This window comes from Lagopus muta, chromosome 2 (assembly GCF_023343835.1).
Source record: "Lagopus muta isolate bLagMut1 chromosome 2, bLagMut1 primary, whole genome shotgun sequence".
Lineage (NCBI taxonomy): Eukaryota > Metazoa > Chordata > Aves > Galliformes > Phasianidae > Lagopus > Lagopus muta.
Genome location: NC_064434.1, coordinates 18,331,712 through 18,350,008, shown reverse-complemented (window position 1 = coordinate 18,350,008; position 18,297 = coordinate 18,331,712). Strand labels below are relative to the sequence as shown.

General features: G+C 34.0%; 1 protein-coding gene across 1 annotated transcript in view; it reads left to right on the top strand.

The window, feature by feature from the left end:
- The window catches only part of SNTG2 (syntrophin gamma 2), a 144,051-nt gene that overhangs the window by 110,391 nt on the left and 15,363 nt on the right, over positions 1-18,297 (top strand). The window contains exons 14-15 of the mRNA XM_048934715.1: positions 1,179-1,421; positions 14,497-14,589. Of these exons, the coding sequence (XP_048790672.1) occupies positions 1,179-1,421; positions 14,497-14,589 (336 nt within the window). The remainder of the gene's footprint in view (positions 1-1,178; positions 1,422-14,496; positions 14,590-18,297) is intronic.

Here is an 18,297-nt window from a genome sequence, read left to right as displayed (position 1 = left end):
CAAAACCCTGTGCTTTTAAACATTTGTCTTACATACAGCAAAGTGTTTTAGGTGACAAGGTTCAGATCCCAGTTGTTTGCTTGTTTTTATGTCCACGGAATTTCCAATCTCTGGTAGGCTATGATATACCATTGGAACCTTTGGAAAAAATAAATTTGAAGTCTAAAGAATCTTTTACTGTGAGATTCCAGGACTTAGGTGCCATTACAGAGCTACATTCTGATCTTTTCAAAGCCAGCTACGTCCACTCCAGAGTTACTGCTTTTACCTCAGATCTGCTTAACCTGAGTCAGCTCTCCCAACTTGATGTGGATCGCTAGAGAAATAAAATTCTGATTGCAAGTGATTTTATAAGATGAGAAAAAAGATTCCATTTGTAAATTCTTTCATGGTTTTTCAATCTTTTCTGCTCCATATCATTATAGAGAAATGGAGATGGGAAAAGGCCCTGATAAATAGAAATTAAAATATATAAATATGTATATGGAAAAGCAATCATTGAAGTACTCAACTGTAAAATCTTTTAATTTAGTTTTGTTTTTCTCTATGCTAGTCACTTTTAATATTTGAGAAGTTTCACATAACATTTTGTTTTCAGTGAAAAGCTTTCTTTTACAAGTATATTTGTTATGATAAAAGTGAAAATTCTGTGAAATTTTTCATCTTCTTCATCCTGAAGATGGTGGCAGTATCCCATTTCACTTCCTTTGTTGTAGCAGAGCAGCAATGGAAGCTATTAGAGGATATTAGAAAGTTCAGGTCATCATTTCCTGAATGATCCTTTGTGTACTTAGTAGAGTATTACATTCCTGAGTGTTTAGGAAATTGAAATCCAGTTAGAATACATTAGCTATATTCATCAGTAAGACTTATGGATGGCTCTTGAAGTGCATTCAAACAAATAAGAAATTTTGTTTCTTCTCACTGTAAACAATGTATTGTACAAACTCCTTTTAAATTGTGAACGTGTTGCTTAGATAAGTTTGACAGTAGTTTTGAACTACTGAAGTAGCTTTGAATATATGATACAAGGTTACATGAATTAGAACCAATTAGAGAATTTTGGAAATATTGCTTAATTGTCAGAATGTTTCTTCAAAATAATTATTAACTTAATAACAACATATCCAAGTACTCACTACTTACAGAAGACAATGTTGCTTTAACTGTTTTGCTAGATGAAGAATCACATACTGAAACATATCTTTCAGCTCTGGCTTGCTGATGATTGTTGGCTACAAGCAAACTTGTATTTTGGTATTCATCAGGACTTCAATTTTGAAGACCACAGGCCCTATTGTTTCAGTGTTATGGTTGGACATGGCAAGAGTCATTGTTTCAATGTAGAGCTGGGCAGCGAGTTGGCAGTTTGGGAGAAATCATTTCAAAGAGCAATTTTCTTGGAAGTTCAAAGAACTGGGGTAAGTAATGAATAATTTAAATCCTGGAGCCATTTTTTTTAGTAGAATAGGTATAAGATATATTTAGATAATATATATGCTCAATAATTGCATGAGATTGATGAGCTCCATTAATGAGGATCTGAATACATTTTAATGCATAGAAGGGTTCTGAAAGCTTCATAAGAGCAATATTGATCTGTCCATGCCCATGTAATAACAATCTTTGAGTATATAATATTTGGAAATTAGAATTTTCAAATGTATGAATTCACCTTGATTAAAAAAAACTGGAAATCAATTCATTTTACTACTGAAATACAATTTTTTTGTTTGTTTGTTTGTTTTTTGTTTTTTTTTTGTGGAGGTTCTTTTAAACTACTTTAAACATTTTCTTCCATAAAGCTTAATTTTACTTGCCTAAATTGAATTTAAAATGTGTTGCTTTACATTATGGTTCTATTTTACAAAATATAAATTGTTTGCTTTTATGACATTAACTGAAAATTAGGGCTGACTTTCTTAACATTGGAAAAATTTGAAGAATCAGAGTAAAAGAGGAAAGTTAGTCACGTTAATTCTTAAATTCATCAAAAAACACAATGGATTATTACTTTTTACTGCCTAGTAAAATTCTCTAAACCAAATTACTTTTTAGACCTGAGTGTGCACTCCTTGTTAGATAGTTTGATGTTTAACATTAATGTAGCTGGTATAGCTGCATAAATGTATGTCTATTAACATGGTGCTGACTGCGTTTCCATTAGAATCGGTGAGGTTAGATCAGCGAGATAAGAAAGTCACGTCATAGAATCATAGAATGGTTTAATTTGGAAAGGACCATAAAGAACATCTAATTCCAACCCCGCTGTCATGGACAGGGTTGCCACCCACTAGATCAGGCTGCTGAGGGCCCCATCCAACATAGTCTTGAACACTTCCAGGGATAGGGCATCCACAGTTTCTCTGGGCAGCCTTTACCAGTGCCTCACCACCCCTGAGTAAAGAATTTTCCCTTCTCAAGCCAATTCTCCCTTCTCATTTCTCTGAGGGTGCACTTTTCTTTGTCTCTTCTCTTCTGCCTTGACTCTTCTGACAAGTATACCTATAGAATCCCTTGTTATTTTTCACATCCCTCGCCAAATGCAGTTCCATCTATACCTTGGCTTTCCAGATCCCATCTCTGCACGTCCAGATGGCATCCGTGCATTGATCCGAAGCCACATATCCCTGCTTCCTCTGCCTCTGTATTTTCTTCCTATCCCTCAATTTAACCAGCAGGTCCTTGCTCAACCATTCTGGTTTCCTGCCTTTTTTGCTTGATTTCTTATGCTGGTGGATGGAGAGCTCTTGTGCTCTCAGAAGGATTTCCTTAAAGAGCTGGCAATGGTACTCCATTCCTATGTCCCTAAGTACAGTTTTCCTGTGGATCTCTCCAATAATTCCTTAAATAATAATTAAGCTGGAAATTCTCCCTTCTTAAGAGTTTTCACTCCATTTGATAGAGCAAATTCTCAGCTACAAACACTGATTTTTTTAATATGATCACCACCAGTAGCTATGCATTTTCAATAGCAGTTATCAAGAACCTGCATGCCACATGTAAAAATCTACACCAACAGAGGTGACCTACTCTTGGCGTCAGCACTGCTAAAATGCATCACCCACCACTTCACTGTGCTCTTCACTGTACTATTACACAGATAATTTTTTCCTGAATGTGTGGATTCAAGCAAACTAGACTAGTGGTTTGATAAAATATGGATTAAGAGTATCGGCCTTCTCCAGTCATAAACATATTTACATTATTTAGACCAAATTAAAGCTTGATCTGATATATGCTGATTGATAGGTACCAGACAACCTAAAGATGTTTGCACAAGAAAGAGCAGTGGATCCCAGCATTGCATTAACACAGTATTCAAGAAATGGGACTCCTAGCACAGTTGTTGAATCAGCTCTTCTAAACTTCCAAGTCTCTGGGATCATAAAGAGAGTTTCAAGTAATCTCATAGAACACTTCCAAATGTCTCTTTGGATTGATGGGTTGTCAAAAATGATTATGTGTTATGGTGATGCTGTCTCTTCTGCTCCTCTGAAAAGGAATACAGTTCTTCAAAGGAAAAAAAAAAAGAAAGGATTCTTCCTGAAAAGCTACTGGGCATCAAGGAGGGATTCATGCTGAGTAATGCTGAGTATGCATAAAATATTTTTGTACATGAAATCTTCAAATAATTATGATACATCTCTTTGAACAACATATAAATTACCCTACTTGGCATGCATAAAAAAAACAGATAATATCATTAAAATTAAGTGCAATAAGTTTGGAGATTAACTTGTTCTGTCACTGATTCAATTTCTGAAGAGTTTATTGCTAAATCTCAAAACTTCTTCTATTGCATTCTAACAATCTCAACATTTAGAGATGTTTGTTTGCTTATGCAATGACCTTTTGTCATTTTAATCCAACAAAATGGTAGACCAATAGCTAGTAAATACATTAATATTTCGTCCAGCTGTGGTTTAACCTCTTTGGAACCTCCATTAGAGGCACTCAATTAAAATCATGATTACAGTGCTTAAGTCTCCATGTGTGTGTTCTCAAATTAATTTTCTTCCTCAGTTGTATATATTCATGTTTGCTGAAAACCTCATTGTCAGTAGAATATAAAGTGGTGTGGTTACTCTTCAGCACTGGAAAATCTTTTTGACCCCATTATTCTTTTTCTTACTTCAGAACATAAATTCTGCATGTCCTGGTTTTCAGATAGATGTTAAGAGCAGCATGAGCTGCAAATCAATATTACGTAGATTAATCCCAGTCATAGCGAGAGAATTGACATTTCAGTATTCATGAAATTAATTGTTGTAACCTCTAGGTTAGATTGTCCATAAAAATTCTTTCTTTTGGATAAGCACCATAATTGCAGCAAGAGATTCATTTTTATTCATAAATGATTGGGCAAGATTCATGGTGGCAGTCAAATGTCACTGTGTCAATCTAGCCATTCTTATTTAAGCATGGATTCATGCTGTCAGCTTATTAGGGCCTTTTAAATTTTTTCATTGGCAATGCTATTTTAACTGTATCCTCTATGTGTTGTTTTTGATACTTTCATACAAATGGTATTTCTGACAGGTTAACCTGTCTTTAGTTTATGAAAAGAAATCTTAATTTTCTATTATATATTCAGAGAAATTATATCTTAAACATTTTTTAATAGCTGTTTTAAGTGATAGGAAGAACGTAATAAAGTAGGAAGAAATTCTTCTCACAACATCCCTTCCTCTTCAGCTGTCTTAAGGGCCTATTTCAGGCTGCAAATACATACAAACAGGAGCCTACCACAGAACTGTGAAATTAAGTGATCATTTATTTGCAGTGCTAGCAGGTGAAGTTCTTTTAAATCCTTGTGTAGAGATATCTGTATTTTCTTCCTTAGAAAAGTATTGCAATTGACAGCATAACTTGGACTGATGGGGGCATTAGAAATGCAGCAAAAGTAGGGAAATAGGAAGTTGGAAGGCAGAAAAAGCACTGTTAAGAAATATTTTCCTGAGATTGGTGATAAAAATCATCTTTGCACTGGATAAAGGTAGATTGTGACATTTTCTCAATCACAACTAGAAATTCAGTCATCACTCACAAATTCCAGCAAGCAAGCCTCCAAGCTGATATCCTGTTCTTCTAAGAGGAAAGGCTGAGGAAACTGGGCCTGTTTAGTTTGGAGAAGAGAAGGTTCCAGGGAAATCTCACAGTGGTCTTCTAGTACTTGAAGGGAGCGTATAAACAGGAGGGGGAACGGCTGTTTATGAGGGTGGATAGTGATAGGACAAGGGGGAATGGTTTTAAACTGAGACAGGGGAGGCTTAGGTTAAAAATTAGGAGGAAGTTTTTCACACAGAGGATGGTGACATACTGGAACAGGTTGCCCAAGGAGGTTGAGGATGCCCCATCCCTGGAGGTATTCAAGGCCAGGCTGGATGTGGCTCTGGACAGCCTGGTCTGGTGGTTGGTGACCCTGCAAATAGGAGGCAATTGAAACTAGATGATCATTGTGGTCCTTTTCAACCCAGGCCATTCTATGATTCTATGATCCTCAGCAGTGGAGAACTCTGTCAGATGAAATCATTTTTCTTTTATCTTTTTTTTTTTTTTTTTTTTTTTTTTTGTAGTCTTCAAAAATAAAGTTCTATTGCTTTTACTAGATTTCTTACTAATTCTTTGACACGTCAGGATAGGTGTGCATTAGTTGAGGACAAGAATATGTGTCCCCACACATAAGGGATAACGGGTAACATTCATGTTTCTGAAATGATACAGTTTCCTCTTGTCAGAGAAATGCATTAAAAATAACATGACAATAAACATTTTTTTGTACATGATGTAATATTTCACATAAATCCATGCAATGTGAATAATGTTTGGAAATCCAAAAACAGTATAATAAGCATAAATGTATGAATGTATGACAGGTTTTCACTGTACATGTATCTGTTTCCCTGGTGTTCCATCCTTTTTTTTTTTTTTTTTTTTTTTTTTTTTAATGCTTTTTCTTCATAGTGAGATTCTTAATGTTGAAGTGTAAGTTAGACTGGTTCCTTGGGACTCAGAAGTAGTTGCTGATTATGTTTGTTCCTGGATAAATGCAAGAATGATTATTGGGAAGAACTGTGCACACAAACCCAGGGTTTTATTTCTGTAAGAGTCGTACGTGAAGCTTTCAACTTTCTTCAAAAAAATATTGTATTACTAAAACTCCATGAGTAAAATTCTTTTAAAAAGTAGCAATGCTTAAAACAGATGCAATTAATCCATTATTTTTCTGTTCTGTAAGCAACAATGAATTCCATTTCAATACTGGTTTGTTATGCCAATCTCTATTTTCATCTGTGATTATGAGCAGTGTTCCACAGTTATGAAAGATGACAGGCATGAAAGTGGCATGTATTGCAGTATCATTAGTTCACAACCTTCCTACTTCCATGCTTTAACATTTTCCTCCATTTACTGTATATTCTTAAGGATGATGAATCTACAACTACTCTATCGATGGTTAAAGCAAAGCAAAACAAACAAACTAAAAGTCATTTCTAACCTAAGTTGCCTTCCATGAAACAAAAAGTGTTTGTTGTATAAATGAGGAATTAATACGTGCAGTTCTCTAATTCCTACCAAGTACTTGCTGTCTGTTTTGTACTGTTACATAATTTTACGTGTGTAATTGTGTTAAAAAAACTTTCAGAGGATTCACAAGAGCAAGTTTTATTGTGTCAACCACACCCCTCATTTTGATGCCATCAGCAAACTTGCTGAGTGTATGCTCAGTCCCACTGTCTGTGTCATCGATAAAGATGTTAATGTTTATATTCTAAATAATATCCATAAGCACCAACATTTGGATGAGATTCTAGTAATTGTACTGTTGTACAATGCTTTGTGATAAAGCAGGACAGTATTGTTGTTCTGAAATAATATATAGTTAGAGAGTCATTGGAATACCAGTTAGCATTATTTTGTGGACCAAAGGTTTTATCCCAACCAGTTTGAGATCTAGATGAGAATATACATTGCACAAGAAGAGCAATTGATGCAGACTTCCATAAGATATTTTATCACATAGTCTGATATTTTCATGAAAGAACAACTGGAAACGATTATGCATAACCACTGTTGCTTTTTTTTTTAAATGCCTGCTGGTCAGAACAACATTTGTCATACCTGTGCTTCAAGTTGGATTCTACGTTAATCGTTTGTTGTTCCTAGGGTAAATGATACTTTAGCTAAAAACCTTTATAAAGCAGCTTATGGTTAGAGATGAGCATTCAACAAGCAGCTAAGAACAGGAAAGGTGGAATGCACTTGTCAGTGATGTGTAGTTTGTGTGTTGTCACTGCATAGTGACCAAGCTGCCTGGAAGCTTCCAAACAGATCCATCTGAATCTCTTTAATCGTATGAAATGAAAAAATATGATAAGTGAATGTTTTAGATTTAGAGAAAACTGATTTAAAGGAAGCTTGAGGTGTTTGGAACCAGGCAGCATAAAAAAATGTTTAGTTCCCTGAACTCCTCAGTGGCACAATATGCTAAAGGCATTTTCCAGTCATTCTCCAGTGACATTTTGAATTAATCTTGTTACAACCCAAGTTTGGTATAATCAGAGTGGATCTTAGGATCTGTGTCCCTGCTGGCAGTGATGTAGTATCTTTCCACTCATCTTTGAATTGCAGGTAACCTGACTCTTCTAGCTAGTGTCTGAGATGCATAGAAGATATCAAATATTTTAGCAAGTCTACAGCCAAAAGAAACATGCTGATTGTTCCTGGGCGTATTTTGGAATTAAAAAGTGTTTGAGTGGTCGAAACCATCAGCTGAAATTAAGCAAGAAACACTCACTTAAATTTAAAAAAAAAAAAAAAAAGCAGAAGTTAGGCAACCTGAATAACCAATAACTGACATTTTTTGCCACAAATCTCTTAATTCTTCATGGTAAACTAAGAAGATGTACAACAGGAGATGTGAAAAATATATACAAAGTTAAATACAGTTGGCAATGCTGTCTTTTTTTTCTTTTTTTCTTTTTTTTGTGATAACAAAGCATATATGAAGCAGGCTTATGTATAGGAGTACCTTTAATAATGGAAGTGCTACCATCTACTATTTTCAGAAGATAGTTCATTCTCATTTCTGAAACAAATTGAATATCTTTTTTTAAATTGAGGTGAAATAATAGATAGCAGTTAGATTAAGTTAGATTCATAGGGTCATTAAAAGTTCATTATCAGTTTGTTACCAGAAGTGGTCAGTTTAATTACACAATTAAGCTTTAGATTGTTTCCATTCTGTACAGAAGGGTTATTACAATTCCAGTTTAATTGCTTATCATCAGAAATACCATTAAATTCATTTTCATGCTAATGCAAAAACAACAAAAACAAAAACAAAACAAAAACAAAAACAAAAACACTCACATTCTCCAAGACCTAAAGAAAGATTAAGAGAATTGTATGCATTAGTTGTAAATATAACTGTGAAAATAATTGCTATGTTCATAAAAATTATTAATAATTCTGCAATTCAGACACTGTGTAAATCTCTCTCATTTTCCACAATAAGAACTGATTTACAGTGATACTGAAGAAGTTCTTCTTTACTTGTTCTATATTTTAAACATGATAAACATAAAATGTGAATTTTCATGTTGCTACACAAGCATTTCTGAACAGGGCATTCTTAAAATTACAAATGATCCATATTAAAAGTTTAATCTAAACCCTTACATTTATATCAATATATTTTTACTTATCTATAAATACACAGATTTAGTTAATAGTGATGTAGTGTAATGTAATTTTATTACTTTTTTCCAAAGGATATTACAGAATTGAATAAGGATGAAAATATTCAAGTTACTCTAAAGGAAGTTTGAATTTATAGATGAATATGATTCTAGCATTATGAAATCTTACATTCTGCTTTCAAAAGTGAGCATTCTCTATTTTCTCCCCCTATTTTTTTTTTTTTTTAATAATACGGTAGAAATCCAAATTCCAATTGAAGCATTGATTAAGAACCTAATTTTGTTCTGCTAATAAATAATTGAATTGCTTAGTTGTTCTAGAAATGAACTGGTAATGTCTCTTGTAGGTACTTCTAATTAAAATTGTCTCTCCACTGCAAAATTAGTAGTATTTTAGAAAAGATAGGAAAGAAAGATCATTTGATTTATAATAAAGAACTGTCTCAAAAAACAAGTCAGCACCTTTGCTGAAGTCCACTAGTAGATTTTCACTAAGATGAATGATTCCAGCCTCATTACTGAGAATCTGCTTCTGGTATGTGGGAATATCTGTGAGGCAATCTCTAAGTTGTAAAGCAGCATTCATTTCACTGTCACAACTTTCTTTCCTTCTGCAGGAAAAAAAACAAAACAAAACAAAAACGCAGATGCTACAAAACCACAGAACAGTTGCTCAATGACAGAGATGAGGAAGCCCAATCTATTACCTGTGGTTAGATAACATAAGTATTTATTTCAGTTAGGCCACCTATTGTATGACAGTGATTTTACTAAGTGTGGTCCCTATTGTAATGGCTGACCTAGACGTAGAAGTTCCAAGCATCACAGTGTCCTGAGAAAGACACCATTTAAAATGTGAATGCATTAAGTGAAATTTTCTAAGGCACTAGCAACTGAGCTGGCACTACTTCTGCCAAAATCAGTAGAAGTTTAAATTGAAATTGAAAAGAGACATTGTCTGAATTCTTAGAAAAATCTTGCTTTTAGTACCAGTTTCTTGAACAGAAACATATATGCTGAATATGTACGTATCTGTTCTTAAAAATAAGACACAAGTGTAACTTTGTCTTCTCAAAACTACTCTTTTATACTAATATCCAATAAACCATAAAAAGAAAAAAAAAAGTTTAGGTAGTAATTTCAGGGCATTAGATGCAGTTGCTCCTGTAATTTTAACTGCAGATCTTGTAGGCACGTACAAGAATACTTTAGATTTGTTCTATTTCAGTGAAATGGTTTTAATTGTATTTATCCATAGTTATTGCAGTTCTGTAAATTTTTAATTGTGACATCATCAATCCCTTATGCCCAGATGAGTGAACTTGATGTATTTTTAAGCTAAGATTTCATTCATTCATACACACAGAAATGATTTCATTGATCCCTTTGCAAAGGTATGTGGACCAAGAAGACGTCGGAGGTTTGAAAATCTGTTCTGGATGAAATTTCTGAAAACTTTCACGCTTTTGATGTTTTATTTCATCTTAAGCTCATTTTCTGATATGTCTTACAGATTCAGATCATGAATGTATTCATATACATTATAAATATCTTTTTCTTTTAATTTTGATAATACATAATATATTTTTTCTCTACAATAACTATCAGAGGTTTTTATACTCTGGAAAGCCAAGTAATATACATTGTAAACTCAGCTTTTTGGAATTTTAAAGATTTTTAAAAGCACTTTTGTTCAGCACAGATAATTCTGTACAAAAACACTGTTCACAATTTTGCAGGCTGTCTTCAGAATTAAGGGGTTTGTAAGTCTCCTGGTACTTACTGTATGTGGGCTGAGATCTATTTCTCAGTACAACAATTGCAAATTTTATGCTTTTTCCACATATCCACACTGATAGAAAGACTAAAGAAAGTATGAAATAAATTTGTATTGTGTCTTCTAAACAGAGAAAAAATTATTTGGTATTTGGGTGCTATTAAAATTCGACCAGTCAAAAGAGGCAACAAAAGAGTCTTTTAATAATATGATTAATACATTGACTAGTAATTGATTTCTTGGGAAAACTCCTTACAATTAAATTCAATTATTATGTTAATCTCTAATAAAATATGACCAATAAAATAGGCCAATAAAAATTCCAATGTCCTCATCTGCATACAACACACTTCCTTAAGTCTTTATGAAATAATGTGCTTTGTTAACAAGTCAACTGTTTTAGTAGGAAAAACTGTGTAGAGTATTTCTAGGTGTTTTTTTTTTTTTTTTTTTTTTTGTTGTTTTGTTTTTTAATTTCATTTTGATCTATATAAGGCTGATCACTATAATTTTATCAACATTGACAGACAAATCTTGAAGAGCTTTGCCATTAACTCTATCAGAGTTGGGAGTCATTGCTAAATAACCAGTGCAAAAAACATGAATTATTTTTATTGGGTTCTATATACATTGACTGGTAGTTAATTATTATAATAAAAAAAGATCAGAAGCACATGATGATGGCTGTTTGATACTATCTGGAATGTATATTGCTCTTACTGTCCAGATAAAGGTGAATTCTCATTAATTGTAATGTTTATTTTACATATAATCGGGATGACTTGTCTCTGAAAAAAAAAGATGTTAGTAATGTAAAAAAAATAGATTAATAAAATTATTTTGCTAGTTTGAATGTAAATATTTTTTTTTACTCTAAGTAAAGAAAATGTTTTGTTAAGATTTTCCTGGTTTATGGATGATATATTATTTCTACAAAGAAGCACAGTGCGTATTTTAACTAAAAATTAATTATAAAATTAATTATAAGGAACGTATAGATATAAAATGTGCATACTGTCTTCATTATCGATATGATACTTGCATATGATGCTTTCACACAATCTAACACAAAACTGCCCAAAGAAAGAGCTGGGACATCCATCACTTCTGCATTTTGAACCTACAATTGAACCTACCATCAAGAGGGCAGGCTCCAGGATCCTGGCTAATAAAGTAGGATGGATCAAAGCTGAGTTCTTGGAAATCTCTACATCTATGGGAAAGATAGTGAATGCACCCAAATAGCAACTGTTAAAGTCTCTCAAGACCTGGAAGGACAGATATCAGTGCCAAAAATATACCTTCATTCTGCTTCTGAATAGACACAAGAGGCCTAACAAATTATGTGAGTCATAAATGCTGTTCTGTTTGCAGTCATATTGTGAAATTAATGATCATTTTGTGAAATAAACATATATGCATTGTGATGCTGATATCTGAAAAAAAAATACAAAGAGCACTTTAATTGTTTTTTGTTACAAATTATGAATGATCATTCTAGAACTCACTTTTGCTTGGATTGATCTGGAATATATACTACCATTTTCTGATCTGACACAATTCAAACAGGACACCTTCCTTTTAATGGTATAATTCTTCGTACTAAAGAATCAAATCAGTATTAAACTCACGGTCTACGTCCTACAAACTATATTCAGAGACACCAAGATTATAACTGGAAAACTTTTACAGCTACTCAAGCAGTGCTAGCTAAAGAACATCTCTATGCCACGTTTGCTAATGTTTTGAATCTTTTTAAACACAAGCTGTGTAAATGCAGTTGTTAAAATTAATGTGGCTATTTGAATATAAGTGCATGAATAGAAAAATATTTTAATGTGTACCATTAAGTGATACCTCTCATCTATCTCTATTGATAATATTCAAGTGCTCTGTGATAAACCAGTATTGGACCTAAGCCCAGAAAAATTCTCATTTCCATTTGATAAGGAAGATTGTTTAAAATAACCTATGTTTTTCCTCTCTGTTGCTTCAACTATGAGTTCTCTTGTTGAATACACCTGCAAAGCACTGACTAGTATGCTAATATGCAGTACTACCTTTTTTTTCTTTTTGTTTTTTTTTTCTAGAGAATTACAGTGGAAGACAGCTAAACCCAGATTTCTGTTGTTAAACTTCTATGTAAACAATAACGAAGGGTAATCAAATAATTGCAAATGTATGGCAAGTTAATTGCAACGGCTGGAATGAGAAGGCATAGTGTTCTGTGTCAGTGTGAATGAGCAGGGTTGAGGATCCTTGTAACAGTGCTCTCTGAGAACCTGTTCAAAGTCACTGAGTGTATGCCAGAGGCAAGCTTTTAAATTTAATAACTGTGATCTCTTCCCTGTATGGCCAAATGCAAGCAACTTCCGTTGTAAATAACAAACTATTAGTATTTTTCTTTTTTTTTGTTTTGGTAAATATAAACCCCGATACATTTACTTGTAATGGTTATCACAGTGAAAATGCAGCACAGACTGTTTGTCTTTAGTATTTGTCTGCCAATCATTTTTAAAACTGTTTCAATATTTGCAAATATTGAATATTTGTAAAATCTCCGGGCTAATTATGCATGAATAGTTTGTTTTAATAACCGCCATATGTGGCTGAGCAATTAGAATGCTTACTCATTAGGGAAATCTAATTTAATATATTTTCAAAACTGCTTTGCTGAGTCAAAAACCATTTTTTTTTTACCTCTTTAGTTGGAAAATAATGGAGAATAAGCTGAGACTGGTGCTTGATACTGCCTTATGGTTCTTGAATAATATGTGGGAATATTTAAATACTGTTATAATTGATTATTGATTACTGAAATCTTTTTAGTGCCAAATAATATGAGCTTTGAACACCAATAAGCAAAGTAATTTACTTGGAAATAATGTATATTTGTCACCGTTCAAATGATTATAATACTAATCTGTACTACTATGTGAGTTTAATTCCCAGCCCCTTCAAAACCCTACATAAAATTTAAATCTGTAATCTGTAAATATTTCTTTAAGTAGTAGAAGGAGGGAACCATCAGAGATTATACACAAAATTTTTGAAGAACAACTCTATTGCACAACTTTCACCTTAAACACTTGTATTAATGTTTTCAGTCTCCTTCAGACCATTCTTGTATTAATACCATTTTTTGGCATTGAAGAAATAATACAGATACAAAAATTCACGCAAACAAATGTTCAAGGGTGAGGCAAACACGTGATTTAAAAACTATCAACAGGAGAAAAATAATGCTCCCTTGGAAAACCAAAATAAAAAAAAAAATCAGATTTCATAAAGTTCAAGAGTGTATATATATATGTGTGTAATATTTAAAATGAATGGTAAGGTCAGATGGGAAGAAGCTGATCTATTCATGCTGACTTTTTACTGAGTAGCTCTTTACTATTTACTTTAACGCTCATCATGCTTTTCTAAATGACACATTCTCTTATGCTTACAAAATCCAGCAAACATGCCAGGTATCTTAAAATGCATGCTAAGAGAATCAGCTGGCATTTTTCGGTCATTCAAGTCTACACGTGAAGAAATGTTGCAAGGTGAAAGCTTGTCTTCAAATTTTCTATCAGGCAGAGAAATAAGGAAGTTGGATAACTGTTACAATTAGATTGCAGTCACTAAACATTGAGGCACTTTTACCTGCACATCGCTGGAAATGATGTGAGAAGTCATACGTGAGGTCTAAGCAGTTCTCAAAAAGTTTTGAAATAGTCAGTACTGACTTCTTTCTATGTAGCATTTTATAATGATGGTTCCCAAGAATATAGTCTTTATTTTGAGAAGAGTGATTCAGTACAAAGACCTCCAGTTCCTCTCTAGCTCACAGACCTGCTATGAATGTGGACAGAGGTTTTTGGCAACTTTAATATAAAATACTGTAAAGTAGTATGAGTATTGTTAGCTAATTGTCTTCTCACACACACACAAAAAATCACATAAAGTATTATCATGTGATATGTGAAGTTGGTGGTTGTTCTCACAAAATTCATCTCTTTTTTCCAGTCTAAAACGTATATGTGCAGTTGGCAAGGGGATACTCTGTGTTTCACAGTTGACTTTGCTCTGGGATTTACCTGTTTTGACAGTAAAACAAAGGTAAGAAAAGAAAACATAACGCAGCTTTATTTCAGTGTTCTTTAAGTTATCAGTAACCCTATCTTTTATACTGATGTGGAGTATTTCTTTCTCAAACATACTGTTCTCCACTGAGTCAGTCTGGGACTCGAAGAGGGTAATCTATTTGTGCCATAGCATGTAAAGTAGATATTGGATAAATATATATAAAAAAGTAATTTCCTTTTCAAGCAATAATAGGAAAAGAAGATTATGTGCAGTAGAATGCTTGGTTTCTTAGTAACAGAGAAACGTCCAGATTTTGAAAAGATTATCAGTCATGAAAAATATTGAACTTTCACCCATTTGTTCACATTCTATTTGTTTTGAAGCTACAGATATAAAATAGAATGAATTATTCTTCCATCATAAGAAATTTAGGCTATATCAGAACAGCACAGAAAAAGCGCAAATGCATTCCAAAGTCAATCTATGTGATTAAATTCAATTTTCATGCAAAATGGAGTGGCTTTTAAAGGACTATAGGGAATGGTTTATGGCACATGACAACTTCTAAACCATATCTATAATTCTACTGTTTTAAATAAAATCTGTCATCATTTTTTTGTGAATTTATAGATTTGTTTCCTGGTGAAAATGAGTTTGAATTTAAAGAAGTTTCTACCTTAGTACAGCTGTTTAGTATGGGATCTGTACTCCAAAATATGGTCTGCAACTACTAACTGAAATGATTTCACAATATATATTAAAGAAATTCATTTAGTCACTTTGATTTAAAAGAAAATACAATGCATTTTGAAACACTGATGCAGGATCTAGTTTTTGTATGTTGGCATTTTTTGTATTTTTGGCTCAATTACACTAATTTATTGAAATTTCAGTGCAGAGAAATAATAACCAGTATAATTGTTATTTGGAAATTCAGACAACTTTTGCTGCATGTGCTATCCTTTAAATAACATGAAGATTCAGAAAATATATTTGCATACTTTTCCATGCCTTTGGTGATAATACGTTCTGAAATTGTACTCTGCATAGCACAATTTCCGCATAGCCACAAATTAAGTATAGACAGTAAAAGTCTAATTAATTTAGACTGCATATAATGTTTATTTTACATCTGAAGATTGATTTAGTGTACTCCTTGAGAACTGTAAACTTCTCTGTTGAAATTCATTTTCACAAAACCAGAAAATTATTCATAATTAAAATCTCATAGTATGTAGAAATTCTACTAGTAGAACCAATGTATTACCTATAGAAAGAGTAGGTCCTTAACCCAGCATGCCTACCATCATTATAGTTGATGGTGTGGAGGCTTCAGTCAAACTTTGCTTTTGTAGTATCATAAAATGGCTTGGTTGGAAGGGACTTTAAAGACCACCTAGTTCCCTCCCTGCTATGGGCAGGGTTGCCACCCAGGGCTGCCCAGGGCCCCATCCAACATGACCTTGAACACCTATGGGGACATAGCATCCATAGCTTCTCGGCAAACTGTTCCAGTGCTTCACCACCTAAGAGCAAAAAAATGCCTCCTAATTTCTAACTTATATCTCTCCTCTTTTAATTTAAAGACATTCACCCTATCCTATCACTTTCAGACCATGTAAAAAACCAGTCCCCTCCTGATTGTAAGTTCCCTTCAAGAACTGGAAGGTCTCCCTGGAGCCTTCTCCTCTCCAAGCAAAACAGGCCCAGCTCCCTCAACCTTTCTTCACCAGTGCTCCAGCCCTCAGAAATTCTTCATGACCCTCCTCTGGACACATTCTTCTCCCAGTCTGTAGACATATCTGAGATTGTCTTGATCCAAGTGCAACTTAGCCTTGTGGAACCTTATGTGGTTCAGGTGAGCCTACTTCTCAGGCTTGTCCAGTTCCCTCTGGATGGTGCCCTTTCCGGACCAGTCACTGGGGTCCAGTATCTCTCTGGCAACCCTCTGCCTGTGACCATTCAACCAACTCCTTATGTACTGAATAGTCTACCTTTCAAATCCATGTGTCTCCAATTTAGAGATAAGAATGTGATGTGGGACCACATTAAAAGACTTCTGCTATTTTCTGATGCCATCACTCCATCATAGTAGGCCACCAGATTTGTCAGGCATGATCTTCCCTTAGTGAAGCAATGCTTGTCACAATCACCTCCTCATCCCTCATGTGCCTCAACATAGCTTCCACAAGGATCCTTCTTCATGATCTTCCCAGGAACAGACATGAGGCTCACCAGCCTGTACTTTCCCATATCTACATCAGCCATTTCCTTCGGGACCCTTGGATGTGTGTCATTGAGCCCCATAGACTTGCTGCTTACCTAAAAGAGGAATAAAGGATAATGTTAGACATATTAATTCTATTGTTAAACTGGAAAAATTCTGGAGAGCTCATATGCATTTACTGTTTTTCTCTGTGAGAGATGGATATGTTCTTTGTGTCTCCAAGCATGTGTGAAGCAATAATGAGCAGCCTCTACACTTACTTCTTACTGCCCATTAATGTCAGCTGAAGTTGATGGTGTTGCCCTACAATCTTAGGTTTTTTAGATTATTTCTTTCCAACACTGAATAAGTTTGAGCTACCAAAGTGATTAAGATTTCATTAGGGACACAGCAATTTTGCTGAAAAAAAAAGATATATATATTTTTTTCTAGACAATGAATTTCAAATTAAGGTGAACTTTTGATGAAAAAAAAAAAAAACATCTTCTTACAGCACAGCAGGTACTCATACTGGCTTATTAAAATGCAGGGCAGTCTCCTGGTCTGACCTACAACTCTAAGCCTGGATCACACATTTTGGGCAATCAGCTCACTTACTTATTAAAAATGTTCTTTATTGCAGTTTGTAAAGAGATTGAAAGAGAGCCTTCTGCATTACAAATGACAAAATAAAAAGGGCAAGAACTTTTCCTTAGGAGTTTATGCATCTTTTAGAAAACTCTTCATTAGAATGTTTTTGGGGGATTGCCAAACATATTTGAAATAATTACTTCATTTCATATATGTTCTGTTCTGAGGCTGTCATGGGACTAACACATTCAGATTTGGGGCACATCACAGAGACACCCTTGCAGTGCAGCTGCTTCGTATCTGATCACAGAGTTTTTTTCTATCAGTTAGCTTACTTGATTCAGCCCTTCCACTGTGCCTGCAGCTATCCAAGATAAAGAGATCCCAAAGTATACATATTCTTCTGCCTTCCAAAGCCATTTCTTTTTCCCCTTTATGTCAACTATGGACTTCAGCAATGCCTGTTATTGCTAAATTGTTCTTGTTTTGTCCTCCCTTTAGAAGTTATAGTATATAGTGAGCATTCATCTTTACTATTTAGATATACACCTGTTTAAGATTTGAATGCCATTCAGGCAGTGGAATTTGTTTATTAATGTAAAACATAAACAACTTCACAGTGCTGTAGTAAGGGGCAGTGATGTTCCTGTCTGCAGGGAACCAGAGGATGAAGTCAAGAGATTTCATAAAAATTTCATGCCTTGTTTTTTTGTATAAACAAGTGTACAAATAATTATTTTATTTATAGGGCATTTTCTCTCAAACAAACAGCATGATTCTAAAGATCATGAAGCAAATCATTGGAATCCATGAGGCAGCTGTCGTCATTTTAGGTAGCGATTATCATGTTTACGAGTTGTTCTTGATTCAGGTTGCCCATATCCACTACAAAAGCAAAACTGTTGTCTAATGAAACATAAAAAATCTTGATTTTCTCTTTCTTA